The 21,089-nt window shown below is 33.0% G+C and overlaps 5 protein-coding genes across 6 annotated transcripts in view; all 5 read left to right on the top strand.

The window, feature by feature from the left end:
• LOC149729789 (uncharacterized) overlaps positions 1 to 2,754 on the top strand; it is a 77,501-nt gene extending 74,747 nt beyond the window's left edge. Inside the window, exons 98-104 of the mRNA XM_089886674.1 lie at positions 329 to 480; positions 772 to 1,030; positions 1,277 to 1,465; positions 1,818 to 1,873; positions 1,932 to 2,003; positions 2,084 to 2,148; positions 2,440 to 2,754. Coding sequence (XP_089742800.1) covers positions 329 to 480; positions 772 to 1,030; positions 1,277 to 1,465; positions 1,818 to 1,873; positions 1,932 to 2,003; positions 2,084 to 2,148; positions 2,440 to 2,473 — 827 coding nt within the window. The 3' untranslated portion in view covers positions 2,474 to 2,754. The remainder of the gene's footprint in view (positions 1 to 328; positions 481 to 771; positions 1,031 to 1,276; positions 1,466 to 1,817; positions 1,874 to 1,931; positions 2,004 to 2,083; positions 2,149 to 2,439) is intronic.
• Positions 2,755 to 3,143: 389 nt separating this feature from the next.
• On the top strand, positions 3,144 to 7,462 carry LOC149729792 (intelectin-2-like). Of its 2 annotated transcripts, XM_089886650.1 has the most exons (10): positions 3,146 to 3,473; positions 3,553 to 3,668; positions 3,801 to 3,822; positions 3,885 to 4,009; positions 4,455 to 4,584; positions 4,640 to 4,731; positions 4,908 to 5,076; positions 5,290 to 5,392; positions 5,508 to 5,667; positions 5,778 to 7,462. In XM_089886650.1, the coding sequence occupies exons 1-8, from the start codon at positions 3,350 to 3,352 to the stop codon at positions 5,295 to 5,297; spliced, it is 786 nt and encodes a 261-aa protein (XP_089742776.1). In that variant the 5' UTR covers positions 3,146 to 3,349; the 3' UTR covers positions 5,298 to 5,392; positions 5,508 to 5,667; positions 5,778 to 7,462. The 2 variants fall into 2 exon arrangements, with proteins under 2 accessions (XP_089742775.1, XP_089742776.1); XM_089886649.1 differs by lacking the exons at positions 5,290 to 5,392; positions 5,508 to 5,667; positions 5,778 to 7,462 and having other exon boundaries at positions 3,144 to 3,473; positions 4,908 to 5,099.
• Positions 7,463 to 10,082: 2,620 nt separating this feature from the next.
• Positions 10,083 to 13,845, top strand: LOC149729793 (uncharacterized). The gene is made up of 5 exons (XM_089885771.1): positions 10,083 to 10,393; positions 11,143 to 11,409; positions 11,959 to 12,096; positions 12,611 to 12,738; positions 13,028 to 13,845. Exons 1-5 carry the CDS (start codon positions 10,388 to 10,390, stop codon positions 13,239 to 13,241), a joined length of 753 nt encoding a protein of 250 aa, XP_089741897.1. The 5' UTR covers positions 10,083 to 10,387; the 3' UTR covers positions 13,242 to 13,845.
• Positions 13,846 to 14,878: 1,033 nt separating this feature from the next.
• Positions 14,879 to 16,371, top strand: LOC149729794 (uncharacterized). Its single transcript, XM_089885769.1, has 2 exons — positions 14,879 to 16,047; positions 16,132 to 16,371. Exons 1-2 carry the CDS (start codon positions 15,182 to 15,184, stop codon positions 16,217 to 16,219), a joined length of 954 nt encoding a protein of 317 aa, XP_089741895.1. The 5' UTR covers positions 14,879 to 15,181; the 3' UTR covers positions 16,220 to 16,371.
• A 675-nt stretch (positions 16,372 to 17,046) lies between these two features.
• On the top strand, positions 17,047 to 20,974 carry LOC149729795 (uncharacterized). The gene is made up of 4 exons (XM_089885772.1): positions 17,047 to 18,570; positions 19,087 to 19,224; positions 19,740 to 19,867; positions 20,157 to 20,974. Exons 1-4 carry the CDS (start codon positions 18,364 to 18,366, stop codon positions 20,368 to 20,370), a joined length of 687 nt encoding a protein of 228 aa, XP_089741898.1. The 5' UTR covers positions 17,047 to 18,363; the 3' UTR covers positions 20,371 to 20,974.
• The last annotated feature ends 115 nt before the right edge of the window (positions 20,975 to 21,089 follow it).

The following is a 21,089-nucleotide window of genomic DNA, read 5'->3' on the forward strand; positions in this document are numbered from 1 at the left end:
CATTTTTTTAAAATGTTACTACCACAAAACATTAGGAAATCTGAAAAAATTATTAGGTAGTTTATTGACTTAGTTACATCAATTGCATCAACCCAGGGAACCTTATCGGTTGCCTAAATGGACAAAACTCACTAACAAGTTAACCTTCACAGTGAATAGTATTGGTAAGCAGGCATTAGTAGCCTATATAAAACAAAACAGTCATGTTATAACTATCCTTGTTGCACTGCCACTCAAAAAAAAAATTAAAACTGTGAAAAAAAATGCAAAATCTTTGTTACAAAGCTATTCAGAAAGTTTATTTTAAAATCTTTCAATATTTTTCCAGAATGTGTTACCAAAGCCACCAATGATGTCACAATTTCCGCTCTTCCTTCTCTCTTCTTTTATCCCACTCTCATGACATCTGAGGAGGAGGAAGAGAATGTAAAGAAACAAACACAGGAGAATCTGGTGGAATATCCAGTCTACATGAACCTGGTAATACAAATCAATTTTTTAGTACAATACTTTTGGTAATCTTTTAAATTCTTGTATTGAAATTAAAATGTAATAAAAACAAGTTAAAATGTTTTTCCCAGATAAAATTAACAAATATCGGTTATTAGGCCAAAAAATGATTCATATTTTTAACAGATTTATTTTTAACACAACAGACTTTTTACGAAAACTTCCTAAAAAAGCAATAATCTTACTTTTACATGTTTAAATACTTGGTGTTTACGTTTAACACTCAAATAAATCTAAATTGCAATTTTTATTTTCCCACAGTCTCGACAATCTTTTGTCTGTTACCTTCCCCTACCATCCGAGAATGTTTCGCGCTTCAGTGAACTCCATAACGGACTCCCATTATCCACCAATTGTGACATCATACTTCAGACTGGTCCAGACATCACGCAGCGTGATGCTTTCAAATCACGTGCATACCTGGCCAATAAGAGAAGGGAACAATGGTCACGAGTATCACCTGAAGTGAGTGAGCTCATGTCACGATCAGGAACCAGAATGTCTTCTGCAAGGAACTCAGGTTCGTATTTTAACAATTTTTTAAAATGTAAACAAAATTATTGTCTTTTGGTTTAAAAAAATTATCTAATTTTCGCTGATTTATTTCAACCGTATTTAAAAAACATACTCATGCTATCAAAAGTTTTAACTCAATAGGTTAAAGAAACGATAAATGATTGCAATCTGTATTTTCAACTTATATTTTCTTTATGGACACACAAAGTAACAGTCTATACAATCAACATAAACCAACTTACAACCCCAGGTCCACGAATGTCGATTGCTTCTCTTCCTCCCAGTATAACTGGAACAAAACAACCAACCAAACCCTCGGATACCAAGTTCGAACCCCAACCCCAACGCTTACTTGAAGAAGGCAGTGTGACATCACAAAGCAACAAATCATTGTCAAGTCACGCCTCATCGCACTTGAAGCAACCACAGAAACAAAATCGTAAGTTCTTTGGAAATTTGAAACAATGTATTAGCATGACATTTTTTTGTTTTTTTAAATGTTTTGGTTTATTTACTATCCTGTTAGAAAATATTTTTTTTGATTGCAGGGGAGTGCTGTGAGTAAACATTGTGATTTCTAACTATTTGGGTTATGTAACAATGTCCAAGATTCTACCATCGCTATTTTACCTGTTAACATTTTTGGCCTCTATATAATCACTACAAATAAAACTAATATGCATATTGCATAAAATATTCAATCCTTTAATACTCGCAATACTCAGCAAGTTTTTTTTTTAATTTTACTAAAAACAGCGCCAAATACAGTCTAACCAAACTTGATTAAACAGCCGAAGAAACTGGACACACCCAGCGTACTCTACCAAATGGACACGTCACCCACTCGGTAAATATTGCATTACAACAGCTATTAAACATTAATTAAACTTTTCTTCTTTATTTAGAAACCTGAAAATCAAGACAATGGCTCTTTGGTCCCACCCACTGGTGAAGAGGACCAAGAAAATGAGCCAGAGGTAAAGAATAAAATTTGTTGGAAAAATAAAAATTAGTGGATTTTTTTTTTCAATTTTTCACCTTGACCTGCTTTTTACAGATGGAGAGAGAAGGCAGTTTGTTGCAGACAATCCTAAACGATGAACAGCCTTCAGATGATGACAGGTAAAATTTCTTGGATTGTCTTAATATCACTTATAAATGCGCATAGTGGGGCAAATTTAAAACTTGTAAGGTAGGTGTATACAATAACTTCACTTGTCTCTTCGATTGCAGTAGCGGAGATTTAAAAATATTTTAAACGAAAATACAGGATATAGCGACAAAAAATACAGTTGTTAAAACATGGTAACAGTTAAAAACGTATTTACATTTAGTTGTAAATATGTTTTTTTTTTCATATTTACATTCCCTTTTATTAGCTTATCAGTTTTTATTTAAATTTTTATCTTTCAGGTCATTTGCCACACCAGAAGGGTCAGTTAACTGATAGAAGATATATCCTCTTTTTTTTCAACTGCTCCAAGCAGTTTAAACCAAGATCTAAATTTACCTATAAGTTTGAATTACCTGTATTTTACTTATCAGGAATCGTGTTTTTTTAATTCATTTTGTTTTTCACTGTAGTTAAGTTTACCTGGTTTGCTTTGCCTTAGTTTTTGAACGGTTTGTTTTATTTTCACTGTGCTTTTATAGAATGTTTAGTTGCATTTGAATTATGAATTGTAGCTTTGAGAATCACTATTTAATAAATATTGAATTAAAATAAAAGCTTGAGTGGTTTATATATATATCTGTAACAAACACAGACATTTTTAATAGTATTATTATGACGGAAAATTGGAGAAAATAGTTTCAAATTGTGACAACCCATTAGTGACCACTTGATTGAAGCAATGACAGTGAACTATCTTTCCCAAAACACATGCGCAAATTATTATCAGCAGTTATCATCCAATCCAGTACTGTTCAGTCATGATGCAAGCACCACAACCACAAACCACCAAAAAGGGTTAATGGCTCTATGTAGCTTATTTTTAACTCATTCCGAATTTATATCATAGTAATCATAAAAAAACAACAAATTTTAAACCATTTACAATTAATAGGCCTGTATATAAAAGTTTTTATGAAGTAACATTACATGTATTGGTTTATCTGATATCATGATGCTAAATTTGCAATTCTTAACTTGAGCGGGGTATATAAATGTTTTGTAAGCCAGAGTGCAGGTTGTATTGATTTACGAGTATCTGTTCCGAGAGTAACATATATCTTGTGGGGTGTAAAAGTATTATGGATAGTTTATAACAGCACATATCTTGTATTGCGATCACTCAGTGTAAGTGTAAGGTAATTACTCAAGATGGATATTGATTATCGGAACCAAAACCCAGTGCCTAATGAAGGGTTTTATGAACAAGATATTCACTACAGCCCAAGGGAAAACTATGAAGAAATGACAATACCGAACAAAGTGGTGAAAGCAGGTAAATAAAATTGTAAAAATTCTTATAATTTTTTTCTTATAAAAACTGTTATTCCCATGTAATGAACAATTATATTTAGGTAGTGGAGTGAAAAACAATGGTAAAAATCTTTCACCAAAGTTTTGGAAACTCCTAACAGGTCTCGTGTTTTTGTTGGTTCTCACTGTGGATACTGTTGGGATTTATTACATTGCTGTAGGTTCATTTTAAATACCTTTTAGTAACATATGGTAGCTTTATTTTATCTTGTAAATTGTGTATAATCAGTAGCAGCATTTTACACTTAAAAAAACTACTTTAAAAAAATGTTTTTGTTTTATTGTGTAGAACTCCAATGCAGGCAAGCCAGGTAAGCCTTGAAATTTTTTCACGTTTAATTTGTTTATAACACAAGTTTTTGTTAATCATTAGTAGAGTCTTGCCCATCATCAAAATCAGCTGCCATTGCTACATCATGTTTGGACTTGAAAAACTCAGGAGTCTCCAGTGATGGCTATTACTTTATACAACCCACAGGAAGTGATACTTCTTTCAAGGTTTTAATTAACTGACACAATCCAAACATTCCACCAATAACTTTAGTATTAATTTCATACTCTTAAAATATTAATAAATCATTAAATTGGCCATAAAAAATATAATCTGTTAGTATAACATTTATTGTTAAGTGTCAGTAGTTGAATGAATGAATTAAACTAACTTTATACTTTGTGTGGCCGGGAAACTATTTTATTTGATGTGTGATTTTTTTTTGGGGGGGGGGGATTATAGGCTGATAATTTGGACAACCCATTAATTACCACTGGGTTGGAGCAATTTGCAATAAGTGTCTTGCCCAGGAACACATACACCCACAATGGTAGCAGCGACAAGCCTTGAACCCATTACCTCTGGGTTAAAGGCAGGCGCGCTAACCACTTTGCCCAGCGTGTTATTTACTCATAACCATATATAAACAATTTCTAAAAGTTGTATTATCAGGTATACTGTGACATGAAAACATCTGGTGGTGGTTGGACGTTAGTAGCATCTGTTCATGAAAATGATATCAATGGAAAATGCACAAATGGAGATATGTGGTTCAGTAATAACCTTCCACGATATTCAATATGTAAAATATTGAAATATATTAAAATATGAAACGAAAAATTATATTTTGCTTTCAGTTTCAAGAAACTGGGAAAACATAAACACATTTGGAAATGTAAAAGAAGCAACTTCAGCTGATTTTAAAAACATTGGTTACTCTGTCATGAAGGTTTGTTATGCAAACATATGGATTCACCTTTTCTATTATCGTATTGAGACTGTATGCATAATACAGTATAAAGTTATTTATAGCTTAAAGTCAACATTTGGGTGGTTTAAAAGTTTCCCACCTCCACACATTATTGTTAAATAAACTGAGTGATTCATTTAGTTTCGCTTTGACAGGCATCTAACTTAATGTTGCGGCATGTACCAAACAAAACACCAGTGGATAAATCAACACTCTTAGCAAGCTTGCAATATCACACAAGTAACAACTTCCTTGACAAACATGGTGGAAATCTAATCACAACCTACACCAGGCATTACCCGATGAATCCAAAAACAACAACAGGTGATAAACATATGCTAATTTAAAAAGTTTTATGTTTGAATGAATGAATGAATTGTAGTTAGGGCCTACGTTATCCTTGCATTGACGGTAAACGACAGTTGTTAAACACAAGTAGTTTTAATTATGGAAATGAACACAAGTAGGTTAACAAACTGTTTGCTTTTAAATTCATAAGTAAAATATTAAAATAACTGCCAATCGCTTAATCTACAGATGTCTAAAGATTAGAGGTATATCCGTCAGCAGAAAATCTCATCCATTTATTGTTGTAACAGCTATTGAAAATCCAGATTTATATTCTTCTGGAAATTATAAGGTATGTTATTAAACATATTGATAGTTTTGGCAATTATTAGTTATTTAAAAAAGGTTCACACTGGGTTAGCACAGTGAGTAAAAGTATCTATTGAATATACTATATTTGGTTACAGATTACTAGCGACAGACCATCGTCTGACTCAGACACTTCATACATTGGTAAACTAACAGAGGGCAACTTTGAGCTACAATACAGAGCTAGATGCATTTATGGAAGAAAAGTTCCTAGTGCCAAGTGTTTGTGATGTTGTATTTGCAGTTAATAATACAAAGGTTAGATTTTTTATTTTTAAATACCCTACAGTGTTTTACAGTAACTTTGTTTGTTGGGATAATTGTATTTAAAAAATGTCTAAATAAACTTTTGTATCTGAATATTTCAGGATTGGGCTTCATCTACCACTTTTACTTTGTCAGAATTTACCGACCATTATCCCTTTTTTACTATTACCATGTATTTATAAATAACTACCCAAGAAGAACATTGTTTGGTTATACCATGCTTTCAAGGTTCGTAGCTTTAACCTGTGTATCAATACAAAGAGTTCCTTTTATACTACTTCTTATTCTAGAACTAGTGGAACGACGTACAATCACTTCATTCTATAGTTTGTCACACATGAAAGCTGGTGTAACAATATGCCACCTAAATGTACAAGAACAAATATATAGTTTAACATACGTAAACACATTATAGTTAGGTTTGCTGAAGTTGCAATTAATTTGGTGGTGCATAATTTTCTATGCAGTAATTGCTATTGGTTATCAATTCTCTTTTCAAGAGAAAATTACAAATTTGTTTTTCCATTTCAGGCCCCATCACTTTACCCCTGGTGTTTGGGTCCTGTGGCAAAACATGTAACTGCAATTTCTCCAACCCAGTGATCTCATAGGTTTTATAATTGTCAGCCATACAAAAAATCTTTAAAATAATCTCTCATAAAATTACTTAATCTTTAAAATAATCTCCCATAAAATTAATTATCTCTCTAAATTAAGAAATAAATATTTTACAAAATAAACTGCGAAACATGATTGAATCTCAAAAAGTATAGTCCAAAGCGTTTTAACTAAATGATAAAATGTGATAGAGTTACATTCTTCTATTTAAACTCTAATAAATTTTTCGTTCAAGAATTCTTCTACGCTGTCATGTTTAAGCAATAACTTAAACATGTTAAAAGTAGGCATGATGTGTATGAAAAAATCACATTTTTAAAAAAGAGTGTTACTATGCAAATATAAATAGGTTAGATCTATTTATATATATATACATTTTTTACAGACTGGAATAGGTTAACCAACAATCCAGATTATCACACCAGTAAGAGCTATGCCCATTCAACTAAAGACATTGAATCCACCATCATGATTTTCTACCGTTGACGTTTGCCTTGCTAAAATATATATAGCTTTCAGTAGGTTGGGGCAAGATTTTTTTTTGAAAAAAAAACGTATTTTGTGATTATTGTATTCCTAATTTAAGACACACGGATCTTTGTCTATTTTATTCGCACAACCTATTTAAATTTTGTTACAATTCTAAAATTAATTTATTTAGAGAAAATTAAACTGTATAAAATGTTTTATTAAACTACTGTACTGGATTTATGCAATTATTTTATGCAAAGGCAAAATCTACACAATTTTGGCAGTTAATATAATTTAGTAAGTTTTCAAAATTAGCATATTTTTATAATAATACTATCAATGTATATGAAACTACATTCCTTTTATAATTGCCCACACTTTGTTGGACCATTGAAATACTGTCGAATAATACTGTAATATTTGTTTTGTCTCATTAAATGGGTTCCTGTAAAATATTTTAAAAGGCATCCCAATTTGCCCCGTGTCCTGACATACCCCACCTTTGCTACTTTTTAATTTTAGAATTTCTTAATTTTTATTGTTAGATTAAATTTAAAATAAAAATTATAGTTTTTTTTAACTAACATACTTAAGGTTATAAGTATCTAAATATTTTAATTAATTACTGTATAAATTGATTGTTTAAATTTGACCTCTATAGTTTTTAAACAAGCGCCAATAAAAGACAAATCACGTGTTGGATCTGCATATTAATGACTGAAATACAGTAGAAGGAGGAAGATACAAGATACTGAAGATAGGACACGTTTCGATCTATTTTTTGTCTTATTTGGTAGTAAACAAAAAACATCCAAAGTAATTATCAAACCGTATCCTTACGTCTCCCATAGACCGCTGTTAATTGTTCAAAACACGATCAGGATGTTTGTATATCATTGCAAATTATTTTTTTTTAAAACAAATTTTATTGCAACTCATTTTTATCGACTGTTAAATTGCCTATATATTTTGACATTTAATGTAGTATATAAATTACAGGCCCAGAGGGCTTGCATCAGACTATGACGGACAGGGTGTAACAGGGGTCTTTACACATACTTTTCTTTTAGTTGCATAATTTTTGCAACTAATTTTTATAGGGTTTAACAGCTATGTTTATAAATGCGTTTTTTTTCATTAATCAGACTGGAACGTGTCCAGCTTTGCTCTCTCGTATATTAGACACGTGATATTGAATGGTTCTTGGCGCGGAGTTAGTAAACACAGAGTTTGTGTGCTTGGAACACTTTCACAGAAACTGCGCACACGTTTAACGTTTTGTAAACTTTCCATGCCGCTGCATATTAGAGAAAGGTGCAAAAAAACAAGAGTATAATCGTTTAAATTTTTAAAGAGTTATGGCAAAGAACAAAAACAACTGTTGGGCGAAAAAAACTGCTATATAAGCCCCAATCAAATAAAAAAAAAATGACCTTTACTGTAACAAACCGAGCCACGAAATCTTCTTATGAATGCTGCAAACCAGTTTTGAGTTAAAAACGCAAAACTTGAGGGGTTCCGTTATATAAATATTGCAAACTACACCAAAAAAAACAACCAAGAGTAAAACAAAGCGCTGTGGTATACGTCCCAATAGGTATTGCGATCACTACTAAGAAACTGATAAATTAATACTCAAATAATCAATATTAAACACGATTTCATGAACATTCTACACGAGTTTCTTGAACACTAAACACGTTTCTTAGGATTTATTCACGATAATTTTGTTCGAATTGGGTCATCGCAAACGGTTTGAGATGGATTGTATTAAATTTTTAAAGTTTAAAAGTGTCGTCCCGGATTTCGTACGCTTTTTATATATATGCACATAGTGGGGTTGGGGAAAATGGGACACCTTTTGCACATAATATCCAAATAAACAGATCGTTTTTTTAAACAGTTACCAACATTCTGTGCGAGTCATGAGGATATGGTTTAAGACCCCAATGAACGTTCTTTGTTTACTACCAAGTAGGATAAGGAAATGGAAAGAAAAGGTGTCCCATCTCCCCCCAATCTTATATATATTTATTAGGTTCATTGGAAGTTGCTAGAACGTGTAATGTCCGTTGTGGTAATCAAACCCGTAAAAATGAGCTGAATCTTGTAATATTTTATGTTTAATACGATAAGAGTGAGTCTCTAATTTGCGCCCCGTTTTCGTTTGATGCATGTCCATAGTTTTTAGCACTTTTATTTCGTCGTCAAGATGTATATAGGGTGGGGTAAGATGGGACTTGCTTTCGTTTTTCGTCCTATTTAGTAGTTAACAAAAATATTTATAGAATTATATAATCGTAGCCCAGCGATGCTAAAAGAGCGTTGTTAATTAAAAAAAACACGATCAGAAAGTACGGGATTTAGTTGCAAACAGTATCCCGCCTTCCCCCATAGTACGACATGTGTTAATAGATGTATGGTCTGTCTAATTTTCATTGTGTTTGGTGTAAAGTAGAGTGGGGGAAGATCGGACACTTTTTCATTTTATTTTCTCGTCCCATTTGGTGGTAAACAAAAATATTTAATGAACTATAAAACCGTTTTCTCACGACTCCCATAGACCGTTGTTAATTGTTTAAAACACGATCAGGATATTTGGATATTATGTGCTAGAGGTGTCCCGTCTCCCCCGCCCTACTTTATTTAGGTTGTTCACTTAATTGTTCAACCTGTTTTTTTTTGGTTTTATTTGTGTTTCCTTATCGCTATATTTGTTATCCACTGTTTACCAGCACCTGTTTCGAACTCGATCACTTTCCGAGTGTCATGCACTATTTCTTCTCTCGGTGTGGCTGCCTGCGCTAGTTCTGGTTGTGCTGTATAGGCGTTATGCTGTATATCGTTTTACTTTGACATATTTCTATCTTATATTAACTATATCCAGTTGATTAGAGTATTTGTTTTTAGCTATTAGTGTGCGTAAGTTGTTATATAACGGCTAAGTGCATTTTTTTATTACAACTCGTTTTTAAAACAAAACAGCTTTTTTATTGCATCTCATATTTGATCGACCGTTAATTTGCTTAAATATATTGACATTTAATGTAGCTTATAGCTGACAGGCCCAGGGGTGGTCACAGTTAACTTACAGATAGGTTGCAGCAGGTTTCTTTACGCATGTTTTTCTCACAGTTACATAATTTTTTCAACTGATTTGCATATAGGTTAACTGTCACGCTTATCAATTTAATTTTATAATTCGGTACCTGGTCTGAGAGTTGATAAGTGCGTGTTTTTTTATTAATCAGACTGGAACGTGTCCAGCTTTGCTCTTGTATATTCGACAAGTTCTTTTAAATGGTTCTTGGCACGGAGTTAGTAAACACACAGTTTGTGTGCTTGGCACACTTTCACAAGAACTGCGCACACGTTTAACGTTTTGTAAACTTTCTATATCGGTGCATATTAGAGCAGGATGCAGAAAACAAGAGTATAATGGATTTAATTAGGAGATTAAAGAATAAATTAAAAAATTAACCATAACTATATATATGTGGAATAAATTTGGCGATGAAGAAAAACATCTATTCGGCGAAAAGGACCTATGGTCACTTTATACTCGCTGAAAAAGCTACGATTTCATACTTTATGACTAGAAAAATAAAACTCGGAAAATAGCATGCAGGTCTGATTTTGCATTTTCCAAATAAATTAGAAAAAAAACATAACGTCAGGATATTAAAAACTGTTTAGTATAACGCCATTTTGAATTTAGCAAATAGGCAATGCCAATTTCGTTCAATGTAATATTTATATCAGACAGTTCTCGGTTGTTTGTGAACAATATAGAATAAAGAACTTTGGATCCAGTCAGTTCAACAGTACGGTATATGTAACGATTATAAAATTTTGGTTAACACTGTTTGCTTGGTTATTCTTGCTGACGCAAAACAAACAAACATCCTTCGCTGCAAGCCAGGTTGGAACCGCCATTACGGGTCGTGTCTTTACACACACTTTTACTTCTATTAACTTAAAAATAATTAAACATAAATGGATCGTTTGTCTGTTAGGTGTAGCGACCGCGCTTATTTTTTTCAGTTAAATATAAATTTGTTTTTGAACTGTAAGCGTGTTTTAACAACTGTATTTTGTCGTCGTATTCTGTCTTTTCGTTTAAAACATTTTTAAATCTTCGCTACCGTAATAGGTATGGTTATTATTGGTAGGGGGAGAATCGGACACCTTTTCTTTATATGTTCTTGTCCCATTTGGCAGTACAAAGAAAATTCAAAGAATTATAAAACTGTATCATCACGACTCTTATAAACCGTTGTTAATTGTTTAAACCACGATCAGGATATTTCGATATTATGTGCTAAAGTTGTCCCATCTCTCCCGACCCTACTATATAAATATTGTTAACCTGTGCAGTTACAAGTGATTGCAAGAGTGAGCGAGTTTGATTTCATTTCAATTGAACTAGAAAACGAAATGTCTGCTGAAGCGTCAATCCAGGATGAGTTATACAAAGACCTAATTCCTGGTGAAATTGGATGCAGAAGACTGACATCCGAAGATCGAGATTTGATGGTCGACTTAACTCTAAATCACTTTCTACCAAGAGAACCGATTTGTTCTTTAACAGAAAAGAAGTTCCCCGGAAAAATGGGACCGTTTCTTAGGGACGTTTATACAAAAGTAAGAGCAGCATATTTAGACAAAAATAGAATATAGCCCTACCGTTAAATTATTGAAATTAAATGAATGAATGAATGAATGAATGAATGAATGAGTGAATGAATGAATGAATGAATGAATCAATTTGAATGAATGAATGAATTTGAATGAATTTGAATAAATGAAAGAATGAATGAATGAATGAATGAATGAATGTAATTTACTTTATCCTCGTGTGGTCGGAAAACGACAGTCCTTATAACACGGGTGTTTTGTTTTATACAGTTTACGAGTTACCAAGTATGTAACTTTGTGGGCGATTATTTTTTGGTGGAATTTTTTTCATTTTTTGTATGTATGGCGGACAACCCATTAGTGGCCACTGAGTGAATATAACGTTTTTAATACACTGAAAACTCATAACAATTTACATTGTTTGAAGATATCGTTATAGGTGTTTCCATGTATGATACCAAGCAAGTGCTACAGAAAACATTGATTCCAGTCGATTTCTTTGCCCCAGCTTTTTGTACAACTTTTTTTCTCATAAATTGGTTGTACTTTTTATAGAACGTCATTCAAGATAACGCATCCTTAATTGCATACGATATTAAAAGCGGTGAGGCAGTGGGAATTATTTTGGGAAACCTCCATCGCGTCGGTGAACCCCACCCACCCGTTCTGGATAAAGACATTGCGCCTATGGCGGTAAGAAAAAACTGTTATGAATGAAAATATAGCGGAGCGGCGGAAGACGTGACACTTTGGCAAATGATATCCAAATATTATGTTTTTTTAAACAATTGACAACGGTCTACGTGAGTCGAAAGGATACGGTTTTACATTTTTTGAATTTTCTTTGTTTTCTAACGAATGAATGAGAAAATAGAATAAAAAGGTGTCCAATCTTAACCCACCCTACTATTAAACGAATAAATGTAACTTATTTATCCTTATGACACGGGTGTTCTGTATTACACGACTCGTGCCAACTTGCGAGTTACCACGTATATGTAACTTTTTAGGGGAGAATGGAACACCTTTTCATTTTATTTTCTTGTCTCATTTGGCAGTACAAAGAAAATGCAAAGAATTATAAAACCTCATCCTCACGACTCCCATAGACCGTTGTTAATCGTTTAAAACACGATGAGAATACTTGTTGTTAATATGCCAAAGGTGTCCCATCTTCCCCCATCCTACTATATGTTATTTTTTTTAGAGATTGTTGGACGCTGTAAACGTCGATATTGCATCATATGTTGGTGACGACGTGTACCTCACTATTGCATTGTCAACTGTCAAGGAGACACATTGTAAAAGAGGAATAATGACTGCAATACGAAAACGGTAATACTGACTGTATAAAAATATAAATATTCAAAATAAAAGTTTAATTGAAAAAAAGGAAATCCTTACTTAATTTAAAACAGAAGAACAGAATCTACGTCTTCTGAACAAAATCTACCGCAATTTAACGCTTATTTAAATTCGTTATAACCTTATTAAAGTTTATTTAAAAACTATTTAAACTGGTTAAAACTTTGTTTAAAATCTTTATATAAACTTAAATTTGTTAAAAACTTGTTTAAATTCATATGAAACTTTATTTAATTCATTTAAAACTAATTAATTCAAGAATTGAACTGGTGGCAAAGGAGTTGAACTGTGGGTATGTAACGAGTGAGTCGACGTCATTATACACACAACTCATAACCTCAAAACTTGGTTATGATACGAAAAAAGAAATCAAGTTTGCTGAATACGTGGATTCTGTTACTGGCGAATACTTTACGAAGGATATAGACCCTCCTCATTATTGTGTTAAACTCATGATCAAAAAGATTAACTAAAAATTTTACCTAAACAATTTAAATTTTGAATATCGCCATCAAATTATAATAGGGAACTCTAAAAATGAGAGTAGGGTGGGGGAAGATAGAAAACTTTTTCATACGATTTTCTCGTCCTATTTGGTAGTAAACAAAGAACATTCAATAGAATCATAGATAACCGTGTCCTATAACGACTTTTCTAGACCTTTCTTAAATGTTTAAAACAAGATCAGGATAATTGGATATATTTCTGCTAAAGGTGTCCCGTCTTCCCCCGCCCTACTATGTGTATGTTATAGTAGGATGGAAAAAATAGCGCATTTATAATTTTCCCATTCCGTGCACCTGTATTTGACAACAAACGAAAAAATGACTGTTTTATTAGACAGCATTTTAACTGCCTAACAAAAACTAATGACGATTACAGTTGCTTTTTTTGTTAAGTATTAAAATTCGGTGTTAAAAGAATACATCATATTTTCTGAATCATATACTATCGTGATAGTACCGTAATTATGTGAAGTTTAATTCTTGTTGAATCATGTGAAAACTGCCAAAGTTGTGTAGATTGCAAGATTGCATCGCCAATTCAATCTCGTAGTTTAATAAAATAAGGCTGTAATTTTTCGTCTATGTGATTTTGTGTAATAAAATAAGTTTCATTTGTGTAAAAAAATTATGTATAGAAAAAATACATAGGTCAATATGGCTCAAATTAGGAATGTTACCGCAATACTGGTGTTTACGATTGTATAGTTGGGTAGGGAAAGATAGGACACCTTTTCGTTCTATTTTCTCGTCCCATTTGGTAGTAAACAAAGAACATTCAAGGAATTATAAAACCGTATCCTCACGACTCCTATATAGACCGTTGGTTTTTTGTTTCAAACACGATCAGTCTATTTAAATATTATCTGCTAAAAGTTACCCGCCTCCCCCCAACCCTACTATATAGTAGGTTGGGAAAGACAGGTATCGGGCAAAAACAAGATTTTTAAATCTGCGGGTACTCATTTGATGATAGATTAAAACAAATGTAACAGTATCTCACGGTCCAACAAGGTGCGCGGCAAAAACAGAGATGACGCGATGAAACAAAACGGTGCCACGCAATAAAAATATCCATCATAAAGGAACTGAAATCATATACTGTACGCACATATAAAGACGATGTTCTTTTATCATTGTTAGCTTTGTTTTTCTTTATAAATCCGGGTAGCTTAACAATGGGTGAAGAGTTAAGTTTCGAAAATAAAATAATCCCCAACAACAGCTTTACTGGATTTTCATCTCAATAACTACACCCGACAGACATATTGGCAAGCACAAAGGCGAATGAAGATTAGCAGCGTTGTCACAATTTACATTTACAATTGCAATATGTTGACTGAATAACAACTCAGAATCTTACGAAAAGCAGTGTTTTACGATCTAAGTAAAGTTATAACTAATAAATCTACCCAAGTTTAATGTGACCGATGACACCAGAATTATGCAATTAAAAATCAAAATGAACAAACTCTTGTGAAAAACAAAACAAAAATTGAACACAAATTTTATCCAATGAATATAACTTTACCGAAGAAGGAGACATCGGTTCACTTACTGGAATTCAGGTATTGTAGTTTGTTCATGAAAATACATATAGGGGTGTGTACATACAAACAGAATCTTTGTTTATTTCATTGTGGCCTTTTGTTGTCTCCATTGTGGCACACACATCTAAGGTTTCAAAAAGCCAAAAGAGAAGTTTCGAAATTGATAAAATCCCCGAGAGCAGGACTTTAGTTTACCTATATAGCACATCTGAATAAGCAAAGTCCTGGCCTATGATACAGAGAAAAAATAGCAAGAATAAAGGCGAGAGAAAGGTATATATTTGAAAACTTTGCAACTACCTTCCATTAAGCAGTTTATCGATAAGCAGCTTTGTCACAACTTACATTTATTATTGCATTATGTTGACTGAAAAACAGCTCCGAATGTTACGAAGCGCAGTGATTTACGATCCAAGTAAAGTTCCAACTGATCTGCCCGAGTTTAATGTAACTGATGAGAGTAGTGTTAAGGATTTGCAAGATAAAACTAATCGGCGCTTAAGCAAAATTGAACACAAACTTCAATCTGATGAATATACCTTCATCAAAGAATGCGACATCGGTTCACTTACTGGGAAGCAAATCTTGCAGTTGTTCATAAAAATATTGAACGACCCAACAAAATATATAATTGGAAATTGCCTTTTATTCTCTGTTAATGAAAAGGCTGAAGCAGCTTTTGCCATTAACGGTAAGAGATCGTTTGAGGGTCAAACAGTTAAGCGTGAAAATCTTTGCGATAAAAAAATGTGGGTAAAGATTTTTGACGATGGAGAAGTTGATAGGTATCGACAAGATAACTCTTGGTCGATATATTTCACTGAAGATCAAATAGGAAGCATTCGAAACCAAGTACCTGATAAATTGCATACATTTATGAGCGACGCTGTTGGTAAATGTGACACAAATTATCGATGTGCCTTCTTGGGTATGCTTCAGGAGGTAGCAAGGGTGGAAATGCACAGAGAGGGAGCGATGGACGAAATTGTACAACTACAGCAGGTTCCAGTTGCAGCTTGCGTTAAGTTAGCTGTAGATTCTCAACAAACCGGAAAGCTGCAACAAGTGTTTGGATCGCATGGCAGTTATAAAAGCATTACAGAAAAAATCAAACAAGAATACACAGCGGAGCACGGTGTCGAAATATCTGTCAAGGAGTTGTATAAGCGGACACTGCAGGAAAAGAAAAGATTGAGATTCGAAGCGGCTGAAGAAATTATACAAAGGTAGAGTATCGTTTTTCTACGTTGTCTGTATAGGGCTAATGCATATATGTATTTTTTTTTCAAATAAAAACAAACGACTTCTAGGTATTTCGAGAAACAAAATAAAGATGGAAGTTACAACGATGACGTCATGAAGAAAGTGAAGGACGATGTAACAAAATTCTTTATGTGATTTGGTGGAAAAAAGAGACGAAACCTTTAGTTGTATTAATCAACTATATAACTTGTAATATAGGCTACCGTAGCATTAACACTACACTTATAAACTGTTCGATTACTGAGGCTTTTATCCGTAGTTCAATAAATTTTATTATTAGTGATTTTTATATCTTACATTGGATATGATTTTATTAGTTAGCATTTTAAAAATAGCATTTTTGTATTACACCTAAAGAAATGATTTTTCATTGTATATATTGTGGTACCACTGTTTAAGCAATAATAAAACATAATACTTTATACAGCACAGTGTAAATAAACCAAACCAACCAATGATTTAATTAATAAAATCACCGACAGAAAATAAATCTTTTATTCCAAAGCGATTCGTTATTTCATGTAAAATATGTGAAGCATTAAACCTTTTGTTGTGGTTTGTTTGGAGGTAGTTAGGGGAAAGCCCCGACTACGATCCGGCAATCTCTCGCTTTTGCAGTGAAACGGGACATAGGTATGACGTAATCACAGTGATATATTAAGTGGAACCTGGCATACGTATGACCCCTGTCGATATTTTCTCATGTACATGTCTAAGGTTTCTCACAAAACTTAGAGTATTTGTGTTTAGCTATTAGTGTGCGTAAGTTGTTATATAACTGCTAAGTGCATTTTTTTATTACAACTCGTTTTTAAAACAAAACAGCTTTTTTTATTGCATTTTATATTTGATCGACCGTTAATTTGCTTAAATATATTGACATTTAATGTAGCTTATAGCTGACAGGCAGTCATAGTTAACTATATATTACAGATAGGGTGTAGCAGGTTTCTTTACGCATGTTTTTCTCACAGTTACAGAATTTTTTCAACTGATTTGCATATAGGTTAACTGTCACGCTTATCAATTTAATTTTATAATTCGGTACCTGGTCTGAGAGTTGATAAGTGCGTGTTTTTTTTCATTAATCAGACTGGAACGTGTCCAGCTTTGCTCTCGTATATTTGACAAGTTATGTTGAATGGTTCTTGGCGCGGAGTTAGTAAACACACAGTTTGTGTGCTTGGCACACTTTTACAAGAACTGCGCACACGTTTAACGTTTTGTAAACTTTCTATATCGGTGCATATTAGAGCAGGATGCAGAAAACAAGAGTATAATGGATTTAATTAGGAGATTAAAGAATAAATTAAAAAATTAACCATAACTATATATATGTGAAATAAATTTGGCGAAAAAGAAAAACATCTATTCGGCGAAAGGGACCTATGGTCACTTTATACTCGCTGAAAAAGCTACGATTTCATATTTTATGACTGGAAAAATAAAACTCGGAAAATAGCATGCAGGTCCGATTTTGCGTTTTCCAAATAAATTAGAAAAACAAACATAACGTCAGGATATTAAAAACTGTTTAGTATAACGCCATTTTGAATTTAGCAAATAGGCAATGCCAATTTCGTTCAATGTAATATTTATATCAGACAGTTCTCGGTTGTTTGTGAACAATATAGAATAAAGAACTTTGGATCCAGTCAGTTCAACAGTACGGTGTATGTAACGATTATAAAATTTTGGTTAACACTGTTTGCTTGGTTATTCTTGCTGACGCAAAACAAACAAACATCCTTCGCTGCAAGCCAGGTTGGAACCGCCATTACGGGTCGTGTCTTTACACACACTTTTACTTCTATTAACTTAAAAATAATTAAACATAAATGGATCTTTTGTCTGTTAGGTGTAGCGACCGCGCTTATTTTTTTCAGTTAAATATAAATTTGTTTTTGAACTGTAAGCGTGTTTTAACAACTGTATTTTGTCGCAGTATTCTGTCTTTTCGTTTAAAACATTTCTAAATCTTCGCTACCGTAATAGGTATGGTTATTATTGGTAGGGGGAGAATCGGAGACCTTTTCATTTTATGTTCTTGTCTCATTTGGTAGTACAAAGAAAATTCAAAGAATTATAAAACCGTATCATCATGACTCTTATAAACCGTTGTTAATTGTTTAAACCACGATCAGGATATTTCGATATTATATGCTAAAGTTGTCCCATCTCTCCCGACCCTACTATATAAATATTGTTAACCTGTGCAGTTACAAGTGATTGCAAGAGTGAGCGAGTTTGATTTCATTTCAATTGAACTAGAAAACGAAATGTCTGCTGAAGCGTCAATCCAGGATGAGTTATACAAAGACCTAATTCCTGGTGAAATTGGATGCAGAAGACTGACATCCGAAGATCGAGATTTGATGGTCGACTTAACTCTAAATCACTATCTACCAAGAGAACCGATTTGTTCTTTAACAGAAAAGAAGTTCCCCGGAAAAATGGGACCGTTTCTTAGGGACGTTTATATAAAAGTAAGTGCAGCATATTTAGACAAAAATAGAATATACAGTTAAAATATTGAATTTAAATGAATGAATGAATGAATGAATACTGAATGAATGAATGAATGAATGAATACTGAATGAATGAATGAATGAATGAATGAATGAATGAATGAATGAATGAATGAATGTAATTTACTTTATCCTCGTGTGGTCGGAAAACGACAGTCCTTATAACACGGGTGTTTTGTTTTATACAGTTTACGAGTTACCAAGTATGTAACTTTGTGGGCGATTATTTTTGGGTGGATTTTTTTTCATTTTTTGTATATATGGCGGACAACCCATTAGTGGCCACTGAGTGAATATAACGTTTTTAATACACTGAAAACTCATAACAATTTACATTGTTTGAAGATATCGTTATAGGTGTTTCCATGTATGATACCAAGCAAGTGCTACAGAAAACATTGATTCCAGTCGATTTCTTTGCCCCAGCTTTTTGTACAACTTTTTTTTCTCATAAATTGGTTGTACTTTTTATAGAACGTCATTCAAGATAACGCATCCTTAATTGCATACGATATTAAAAGCGGTGAGGCAGTGGGAATTATTTTGGGAAACCTCCATCGCGTCGGTGAACCCCACCCACCCGTTCTGGATAAAGATATTGCGCCTATGGCGGTAAGAAAAAACTGTTATGAATGAAAATATAGCGGAGCGGCGGAAGACGTGACACTTTGGCAAATGATATCCAAATATTATGTTTTTTTAAACAATTAACAACGGTCTACGTGAGTCGAAAGGATACGGTTTCACCTTTTTTGAATTTTCTTTGTTTTCTAACGAATAGGATGAGAAAATAGAATAAAAGTGTGTCCAATCTTAACCCACCCTACTATTAAACGAATAAATGTAACTTATTTATCCTTATGACACGGGTGTTCTGTATTACACGACTCGTGCCAACTTGCGAGTTACCACGTATATGTAGCTTTTTAGGGGAGAATGGGACACCTTTTCATTTTATTTTCTTGTCTCATTTGGCAGTACAAAGAAAATGCAAAGAATTATAAAACCGCATCCTCACGACTCCCATAGACCGTTGTTAATTGTTTAAAACACGATGAGAATACTTGTTGTTAATATGCTAAAGGTGTCCCATCTCCCCCCATCCTACTATATGTTATGTTTTTTAGAGATTGCTGGACGCTGTAAACGTCGATATCGCATCTTATGTTGGTGAAGACGTGTACCTCACTATTGCATTGTCAACTGTCAAGGAGACACATTGTAAAAGAGGAATCATGACTGCAATACGAAAACGGTAATACTGACTGTATAATAATATAAATATTCAAAATAAAAGTTTAATTGAAAAAAAGGAAATCCTTACTTAATTTAAAACAGAAGAACAGAACCTACGTCTTCTGAACAAAATCTACCGCAATTTAACACTTATTTAAATTCGTTATAACCTTATTAAAGTTTATTTAAAAATTATTTACACTGGTTAAAACTTTGTTTAAAATCTTTTTATAAACTTAAATTTGTTAAAAACTTGTTTAAATTCATACGAAACTTTATTTAATTCATTTAAAACTAATTAATTCAAGAATTGAACTGGTGGCAAAGGAGTTGAACTGTGGGTATGTAACGAGTGAGTCGACGTCATTATACACACAACTCATAACCTCAAAACTTGGTTATGATACGAAAAAAGAAATCAAGTTTGCTGAGTACGTGGATTCTGTTACTGGCGAATACTTTACGAAGGATATAGACCCTCCTCATTATTGTGTTAAACTTATGATCAAAAAGATTAACTAAAAATTTTACCTAAACAATTTAAATTTTGAATATCGCCATCAAATTATAATAAGTAACTCTAAAAATGAGAGTAGGGTGGGGGAAGATAGAAAACTTTTTCATACGATTTTCTCGTCCTATTTGGTAGTAAACAAAGAACATTCAATAGAATCATAGATAACCGTGTCCTATAACGACTTTTCTAGACCTTTCTTAAATGTTTAAAACAAGATCAGGATATTTGGATATATTTCTGCTAAAAGTGTCCCGTCTTCCCCCGCCCTACTATGTGTACTGTATAGTAGGATGGAAAAAATAGCGCATTTATAATTTTCCCATTCCGTGCACCTATATTTGACAACAAACGAAAAAATGACTGTTTTATTCGACAGCATTTCAACTGCCTAACAAAAACTAATGACGATTACAGTTGCTTTTTTTGTTAAGTATTAAAATTCGGTGTTAAAAGAATACATCATATTTTCTGAATCATATACTATCGTGATAGTACCGTAATTATGTGAAGTTTAATTCTTGTTGAATCATGTGAAAACTGCCAAAGTTGTGTAGATTGCAAGATTGCATCGCCAATTCAATCTCGTAGTTTAATAAAATAAGGCTGTAATTTTTCGTCTGTGTGATTTTGTGTAATAAAATAAGTTTCATTTGTGTAAAAAAAATAATGTATAGAAAAAGAGACATAGGTCAATATGGCTCAAATTAGGAATGTTACCGCAATA

This window comes from Ciona robusta, chromosome 10, assembly GCF_009617815.1.
Source record: "Ciona robusta chromosome 10, ASM961781v2".
NCBI lineage: Eukaryota > Metazoa > Chordata > Ascidiacea > Phlebobranchia > Cionidae > Ciona > Ciona robusta.